Source organism: Mus musculus, chromosome 17, assembly GCF_000001635.26.
Source record: "Mus musculus strain C57BL/6J chromosome 17, GRCm38.p6 C57BL/6J".
In the NCBI taxonomy this organism is placed as follows: Eukaryota; Metazoa; Chordata; class Mammalia; order Rodentia; family Muridae; genus Mus; species Mus musculus.
The window spans coordinates 21,985,103-21,994,637 of NC_000083.6; the positions used below are offsets into that span (position 1 = coordinate 21,985,103).

The 9,535-nt window shown below is 36.0% G+C and overlaps 1 protein-coding gene across 1 annotated transcript in view; it reads left to right on the forward strand.

Annotated features, from left to right (window-relative positions):
* Zfp943 (zinc finger prtoein 943) overlaps nucleotides 1–9,264 on the forward strand; it is a 31,808-nt gene extending 22,544 nt beyond the window's left edge. The window contains exons 2-4 of the mRNA NM_001025373.2: nucleotides 2,929–2,999; nucleotides 5,677–5,803; nucleotides 6,990–9,264. Of these exons, the coding sequence (NP_001020544.1) occupies nucleotides 2,970–2,999; nucleotides 5,677–5,803; nucleotides 6,990–8,356 (1,524 nt within the window). The 5' untranslated portion in view covers nucleotides 2,929–2,969 and the 3' untranslated portion in view covers nucleotides 8,357–9,264. The remainder of the gene's footprint in view (nucleotides 1–2,928; nucleotides 3,000–5,676; nucleotides 5,804–6,989) is intronic.
* The last annotated feature ends 271 nt before the right edge of the window (nucleotides 9,265–9,535 follow it).

Below are 9,535 nucleotides of genomic sequence, written 5' to 3' on the forward strand. Positions count from 1 at the left end.
CTGCTCTCATGTGGGGTGATGAACTGTGCCAGCAAACATGGTAAAGTAGAGCGAGTCTGAGACTCCACTATTCAGGTACCCACGTGAGAGATGATAGGCACCTCCCTGCTACCTCTTAGATTTCTGGCCAGGAACACATGCCATACTCCTATATTGGTCATGTAGCCAAAAACGGAGTTCTCCATGCTAATGAGGTACCTAGAAGCCTTGAGGGTTTAGCCAATAAGCTTCTCTTGCCAGACATTTCTTCTTGCAAAAGGTATTTAATCTTTGTTCCACCCTGAGAGGTTGGTACACATCCATTTTCCACGATGAACATGGATAAACATGGACTGTCTCTTTCCTTGAGAACCACCATGGGGAGCAAGGAGAAGGCCATTGCCTATAGAGCTGCAGTTTAAGTCTTTCCTAGAAGGTCCATCTGTGCCCCTAGACAACTGCTGCCAAGCTAAGGAAATCACCAATGAGCTAAGCTGGAACTCCTATTTACCCCTAACCTTGGGCTAGACATCATCCTCAGCTTGCAGACCCCTGACTCCACTCTCAGCTTCTAACAACTCAGCGATGCCTAGATGTCCAGGAGTTTGGGAGCCCAGGTCCGGACCTTGTTGCAGGCCTGTGGACCCCTACACTTTGTCCCCAACATTTCTGTGTGGTTCTTCAAAGGCAACTGTAGGGCCAGAAGTCAGGGAACTCTAACTTTAGCTCCCTATCTTAGACTGTGTCTTCCCAACCCCAGAGAAGTATATCAGTGCTTCCCTGAGGCCCAGCACCCAAGCGCTCCAGTGTTGGGAAAACACGGACTGATAATGCTAACATTCTTCAGTGCTTTCATAGTGATCTAATGTGGTAATTTACCTAAGGCATTTCTTGGATATGTTGACATGGTTTTGTGTCCTCTTGTCACTTACTACATATTTTGTGCCTTGAATTATTTGGTTTGTGTGTGGTTGAAACAGTCTTGTATTCTTGGAATGAAATCAACTTTAGTTCCCTTTCTGTATCCATTAGAAAAAACCTCTTGGTCAATGTACATCCTTGCAACTGTTCTATGATTATTTGTTTTGGGGGTTTTGCTTTTTGTTTATTGTTGTTTTGCTCATCTGCTTTCTGTATCAAGGTAAAGCCAGCTTTTTGTGATGACTGTATAACATTCTTTTCATTCTGTATTATGCAATATTCTCTTCAAGATTATTAGAGCTTTTTCTAAAAGAATTGCTGAGTCTGACCAGTCCTCAGACATTTTTACCTGAAACACTGAGTCAGCACTTGTGGGGCCTAGTTTTAGGACATAAAAAGTTTATTTTCAATTTTTTAAAGGAAACTAGAGTTACCTCTTTAATTCTCAGTAGTTTTGTATAACTTTCTACAGCATGTCATCCTTCGGGTGTTTCCCATTGTCAACCTAAATTATATAGGCAGTGGCATAGAATGAAACCATATAAGTGTTTGTTAAATGTCTGGAGAACTATTTAATATGAGAGAAATATAAGGCCAATATAATACATTGAATGAGTTTCATATATTGCTAATTTTATGGTCATGACAACTTTGTGCAGTAATAGTATTTTAACATTCAGAATGAATCATTATCTTTGAGACATACATAAATGTATGTATATATTTGTATGCTTGAATGTAGGTGTATATGTATAGGTATATATGACAGGAGTCCCATTTCACACATTCTTATTTTCATGTGCAACTGTATGGGTTATCATCATAGGGGAAATGCACAGCAGTCAGGAACTGAGAAGTCTCATTGGAGCCATTACTAAATTGGAGAACCAGAGAACTGACTGGAGCAATATTCTAAGACACAGATGTATGCATGTCCAGGATAATGTTTCCAAAAGTTATAGGATTTTGATGGATCTGACATAATGAGTACACCTTGCCTCCAAGGGCATATCTAGTAACGATTCACTTTATCTCTGTACACATTCTCTTATGCATAGCAGCCATCAAAGAGTCTCTGCCATGCCTACTTCTTGATGATTCTGCCTTGACATTACCTAGAATAGTTATTTTCCACCTGTGAGTTGTGACCTTTCAGGGTTAATTGACTCTTTAATAAGGGTCACCTAAGCCTACCATAAACACATTTCTGATGGTATTAGTAACTGATATACCACTCCCATAGCAGTCTACAGGTGTGTCTACCACAGTAACTTACAGGTGTGTTACAAGTGTATTAAAAGGTCATACCATTTAAAAGATAGAGATCCACTGGCCTAGAACATTTAGCTTGTGGACATTCAGTTTAAAGACATGAGTGTCCTGAATCGTAATATTCTACTTATAAATGCATTCATGTGGATTTCAAGTGATCAGTATTCCTACACAAAGGCAACTTAGAAAAGAGTTCAATATTGAAAGGAAGAGTAAATTAGAAAGATATATTTACTTTAGGACCAATGATGGTGAAAATGGCAAAACATGGTACTTGGCAGGTAGAATCTCTGTCTGTACTCCACAACAACAGGAAACAATGGAAAATAGATGTACTGTATAAAATGACATTTGAAGAAAGGGTCAGATACTGTATTCTAGTGTGATAGCTAATCAAACTCCATGCTAGATATCCATCTTAGTACCCACTAGCCATGTATCCCTGACTCTGGTCCATGAATCATAAGTTGCCAGTAGTAACCATGAATAGTAGTGTTTTGCAGCAGATATACATATGCTTTATGTTTGTGCCTCTTAACTGCTGAGGTTTGAAAAGGCCTGAGATTGTGGTCATTTTCATTGCCACATTAAATGTTATTCTATGCTCTCCTGTCTGTAAGAACGTTGACAAGTATTCTTGTATCATTTTCATTTTTGGGTCTCTTTATGTGGTTTAGAATTGTCCATGATAGAACTGTATTAATTTTAGCTCTTAATTTTTGCAACCTTGATGTAAAATTTCAATTTGAATTCCAGTCTATATTACTGAGACAGAAACTTGGAGAACAGCAAGAAGAATGAATGCTTCTCTGGTAAATGCTCCCCAGGTCAGTGTCCTGTCTGCATTTCTTTGAAAATTCTTTTTACTATTTAAACTGTTCAAGATGTTAGTTCTCTACCTATGGTAATGTTATCTAAAGTGTTCATTTTCTATGATTTATCTTTGTTCCTCGCCAATAATCAAAATTAACTCTTTAGATCTTTCACTTATACTTTCAGCCTTGCCCAATTATGTTTTCACTGGATGTTATACTATGAGGACATAAATTGTGAAGGACTGAAGACCTGCAGTTCTGAAAGACAATATATTGTAAATGATGTTCAAAAATGTATTTATGACCAATTTCTACGTTAGATAAACTTGTTTCCTTTAATATTAGTAGGAAAGAAAGGTCTCATGTGTCATATAAATTGCATTTCAGGAATAGTCATGTTTTCAGAAGTAACTTTGTGAATATGGATCTTCACATACATATAGATTGACATCACAGAGCAATATATGGAAGGGTAGAATTTATAGAAGAATAGAATTAGAATTCACTCACTGTCTTGAATTCTAATAGTAAATATTTCAGCTCCCTAGAAACACAGATGATAGAAGGAATATGTGGCTTTCTCTTGTAATAACTTAGATGTGTTCTTAGGTTTGATGCAGATTTCAGTAATCTGGTATCTCTTTTTGGCATTTCTATGTCACACAGAGACAATAGTTTTGTATTGACACTTGAAATCTGTCTTGGGAGACATTCTGCCCAGTGTCAGTGTGTGTGGTGGTTTGAATATGTTTGGCCCATGGAGTGGCCTTCTAGAGTAGGTGTGGCCTTGTCAGATGAAGTGTTACTATGGGGAGTGGGCCTTGATACTCTTCTCCTGGCCAGTTTGTTCCTGGATTCCTTTGGATGAATATATAGAACTCTTTACCTCCAATACTAGCACTGTCTTAGGGTTTTACTGCTGCAAACAGATACCATGACCAAGGCAACTCTTATAAGGACAACATTTAATTAGGGCTGACATACAGGTTCAGAGGTTCAATCCATTAACATCAAGGTGGAAACATGGCAGCATCCAGGCAGGCATGGTGCAGGAGGAACTAAGAACTCTACATCTTCATCTGAAGGCTGCTAGCAGAAAACTCACTTCCAGGCAGCTATGACTAGGATATTAAAGCACACACCCTCAATGATAGACCTACTTTAACAAGGCCATACCTCCTAATAGTGCCACTCCCTGGCCTAAGCATATATAAATCATCACAAGCACTGTGTCTGCTTTGACTCTGCCATGGTTCCCATCAGAATGATAATGACTGAACCTCAGAAACTATAAGCCAGCCCCAATTAAATGTTGTCCTTTATAAGAGTTGCCTTTGTTTTGGTGTCTCTTCATAACGATAAAACCCTAAGACAATGAGGAAAGATCTCAGATATAAATGGTTATTTTCTTTTTCTCTTTGGTTTCATTTTTTTAAAAATAAATAGTATAAACACTATTGTCTCTAACTTTGTAGTGCAGCACATAGAATATATTAGTAAAAATTTTCTGGAGTGTATTGCCTTGGTCCTGTGGAAAAGTCATCAACTTCAAGTATGAATGAATGTTCGCTATTATATTGTTCTCTCTTTTTTCTTTAGCAGAAAGAATGTTCCATCTACCCTATGTCTTTTCTCTCTCCCAAGCTATGTATTACATAGGGAACGAAATCTGAAGGATTGTGGTGATGTTTCTTTGCAGTAATATTTTAAGAATATAAGTGTTCATCTGTATATTTTTATGTACACTGAATGATACATTATGCCCCTGATTTCCCAAGTTCAGCATCAAGCCCTGGGGACTGAAGTTACCCATGGCAGTGAGCTACAATGTGTGTTGAAAGAAAAGAAAATATATTTAACATTTCAAGATTCAAAATTTCAGTTAAGTCAGTCTTATAAGCAATAATGTTTTTTAAAAATTCTGAATAATTAGTATAATTCTTTCTCAATTAAAAAACTTGATTAGATCAAATAAAATGATTCTACTTCATCTGAATGCACTGTCACATAGGCCATTTATTTACACATACAGTAATTATTCATAGTGAAAGACCATATTGAATTTATGGAATTATTAATATCTGTATTGTATATGGCAAAGTTGAGAAAAATTTGAATAATTTTAATGCTGTCAAATATTGTTTTTTCTATTTACTTTATTCAGAATTTTGTCTATGAGAATTTTAGATAGCATCTTTTATTAAAATTCAGATTTAATTTTCTTTTATGTATGCTGCTACATTTGCTTGAATGTTTGTACATGTCATATGTATCCCTCTAGCCTGTAGGGTTCAGAAGAGTGCATTAGATTTCAAAGAATTGGGATTAAAAATCTGTTGTGTAGTTCCATGCAGATGCTGGGAAACAACTTTGGATTATAAAATCCAAATTTCAGACAGAATTTCAAATGAAGTAATGGTAGCATATCCTTCATCTGTGGCTTAGGTTGTAGAAAACATCAGAAAATTCTGTAGGGGAGGGACATTATGAATGTCAGGAATATAGTATTTAATTCTATACATTGTCTGTATAATGCTTAACTTCTAACACATTTCTTCAACATTTGTAGATGTTTGTCTTGACATATTTGCCATGACTCATCACAATTTATTCATATTCTTTAGGTCTTTTCTACCTAGGAAAAGACTTGTATCCAACAGCTTGGTAAACAGGTATTTTTCCATTACAGGGTCTGTTAACATTCAAGGATGTGGCTGTGGACTTCTCACAGGATGAATGGAAATATCTTGACCGTGCTCAGAGGGCATTGTATGTGGATGTGATGTTAGAGAATTACAAAAATCTCTTTTTTGTGGGTAAGAATTGTCTTCTTGTAGAATTCCTGATTCATTCATTGAATTTACCTAGTTTGTTTATGTAAACTCTCTGAAATGTCTAGAGACTTCCAGAATAAGGATAACTCTTGTTATCAACAAAACTTTTTCATTTTCTTTCCTTTATATTTCTCTCCATTCTGTGGAAAAGGAACAGGTGTTATATTCTGTGTAATATCTCCAATCTGTGTATCTACTTTTAATCAAAACTCCCCAGTTTGAATTCTTTGAAAAGAACTTAATATTGAGAGCAAGAAAATATATTGCCATATACATATTAAATAGAATATTTTAATTTTATTACTTAAATTTAGGTATTTAGTTATGAATTTTAAAAATGCAGAATATTTTGAATAGAGAAAGATCTGTTGGTTGTGAGAATTTTGTTGTAGTTTATTTATTTACGTTTTTACCTGTGGTCTCTATGTTTAGTATTGGTACAACATGGTTTCTTTTTGATTTTGCTTTGTTTTTTTATTACCTTTATTTTTTAAAGTCCAGTTGTTACCCTCCTCTCAGTCTACCCTCCCATAGTTCCTCATCCCATTCCTCCTCCTCACTGTCTTCAAGAGGATGTCTTCCCCACTCCCAGCCCTTGCCACTCTCTGGGGCCTCAAGTCTCTTGAGGGTTAGGTGCATCTGAGATCTGTCCGACATGGAGCCACCAACCAGGCAACATACATGAGCTCCTTCTAGGCCCCTGACAAATATACAGCAAAGGACTGCCTGGTCTGGCCTCAGTGGGAGAAGATGTACAACATGGTTTTTATATCATGAGTTTCATGCCAATAGGGATTACATAATGAATTCCTAGCTGGCCAAAGCTACACAGTGTTACTGGGTCACAACATATAAAGAAGAAAATAGAGAAATTTTGTTTATGTGATCCTTCAATGAGCTCCTTTTTCAAAGTTCTTTATTGCTCAATCACCTATTCATCCACCCTTCTGCTAAGGAATGTGTTAAATAAAAATTAGAAGGTCATTTTATATAGAAGACATTTGTGGTTCTTCTAAGCATCCATGTAATGATTTTGAAACAAGAAAGACCTCTCTTGAGATCTCTATCCTTGAGAATGGCTAATTTACCTGAGAAAACTTCAGTAAACACAGGATAGTCTCTTACTCACTGGTTGATACTTGTCGTTTCTAATTGTACTTTTTTTCAGAGAGCCATTACTTAACTCATAAATATGAGAACATCTTGGATGAAGACACACAGTGTATTGTCCACGAGCATATGAATCTCCAGTCTTATAAATGTCATGAACTTGGAAAACTCATTCATGAACACACCCAAAGTACATCTTACAGAGCTAGTCATAAAAATATATCTCTTGAATCATCATATGTAAACAGACATGGTTCTATGAACACCAAAGAACCTTGCAGATGTAAAAACTGTGTAAACTGTTTAAATTTATGTTCTATCATTAGTCTTTATCAAGGAATCCACATAGGACAAAAAGAACATAACACAGAGCTTGATAAGGCTTTTGACACTAAACATGAACTCATGCTTAAACAAACCAATAGTGGAAATAAACCTTACAAATGCAGTAAATGTGACAAATGCTTCACCCGTAAAGGAGATCTTTGGAGTCATCAGAGAATTCATACAGGAGAGAAACCTTACAAATGTAGTAAATGTGACAAATGCTTTACCCGCAAAGGAGACGTTATTATTCATGAGAGAATTCATACAGGAGAGAAACCTTACAAATGTAGTGAATGTGGCAAATGCTTTACCCACAAAGGTGGTCTTAGAAGTCATCAAAGAATTCATACAGGAGGGAAACCTTACAAATGTTGTGAATGTATCAAATCTTTTAACCGGAAACGCAATCTTAGAATTCATCAGAGAATTCATACAGGAGAGAAACCTTACAAATGTACTGAATGCACCAAATGCTTTACACGCAAAGGAGATCTTATTATTCATCATAGAATTCATACAGGAGAGAAACCTTACAAATGTAATGAATGTGAAAAATGCTTTACTGTCAAAAGTGACCTTGGAATTCATCAACGGATTCATACAGGAGGGAAACCTTACAAATGTAGTGAATGTGTTAAATCTTTTACACAGAAAGGCAATCTTAGAAGACATCAGAGAATACATACAGGAGAGAAACCTTACAAATGTAGTGAATGTAACAAATGTTTCACCCAGAAAGACATTCTTAGAAGACATCAGAGAATTCATACAGGAGAGAAACCTTACAAATGTAGTGAATGTGACAAATGTTTCACTCAGAAAGGCGACCTTAGAAGACATCAGAGAATTCATACAGGAGAGAAACCTTATAAGTGTAGTGAATGTGACAAATGTTTTGCCCTGAAAAGTGAGCTTAGAATTCATCAGCGAATTCATATAGGAGGTAAATTATACAATTGTAGTGAATGCGACAAATGTTTTACCCAAAAATGCAGTCTTGGTATTCATCAGAGAACACATGCAGCAGAGAAACTGTATAAATATGGTGAATGTGATAAATTCCTAACCCCGAAATGTAATCTTAACATTCATCATTAACATTCATACAGTAGAGAAACACTACAAATTAGGTGAATGATACAAATCTGTTACAAAGAAAAATCATTTTAGAAGTCATCAGAGAGTATGTACAGGAGAGAGACCTTACAAATGTAGTAAATGGGCAAATCCTTCACTGTTGACTTATCTCTTAGAAGACATCAGAGAACACATAGAGGAGAGAAACCATGCAGAAACTCTGTATGAGGAAAATTCTTTTCCAGAATCTCAGGTCTGAAAAAAGTATCTTGTATTCATGGTGGGGAAAAAGTTTCCACTTTGAAAAGTCTGGTATATGCTTTATGCAAGCGGTATTTTTGTGGCACTTCAGGCTCTGCACTAGAGAATTGTTATGAATATAAGAAACTTGTAAAAACCATTATGTAAATGTTCAAAACTTATAACTATCAATCACGTATGCTAACAGAATCTCTTGAAATGTGACAATGAAAGAATTTTTTCTTTAAATTTTTTTACTTGCTCACTCTTCAAATAGTTCATAATAAAATTCAAGTGGGGAAGCCAGAAAAAATGTGATATTCTATGACAGTTCCTTGGAAACTGAAATATCCATTACAAAGGGAATTACCCACTGATTAAGATTGGTAATACTCATCTCAAAATAATGACACAATAGCATTCTGTATGTCTAATTCAAATGACAAAAACTCAAACTTCTTAAAAGACGATATGGCAAACTAAGCCACAAAGATAGGATGTTCTTTATCCTGTAGATGTGCTTACAGATATGCAGTTTCCTCCAAATGTCCAGTATTCATAAGTAATCTATATCATATGCTGGTTTCAAGTTTTAGGATAGCAACTATGTTTAAATCTTTTGGCTTTGACCACTAACTCCTTGCCCATACTCCTATGTGTAACTCCAATAAATCTCATTGATTCAACAAGTTGGACTTGTTTGTTTTCAGTCTCCACTTGGGGTGTGTAGATGAATCTATATGTTGCATTTCCCCAGAAAATGTCTCTCATAAAACATAGTTGAATCCACTAAGATTTTCTGCAAACTTGTAACATAACAGTAATACTAGAGCAGTGTTTTTCATCCTGTGGTTGGCAGCCCCTTTGGGGGTGGAATGACCTCATGAGGATTGCTCAACACTATAGGAGAACCCATATTTTCGATGGTCTTAGGAATGAGATACCATTCCTTTGTCTCCA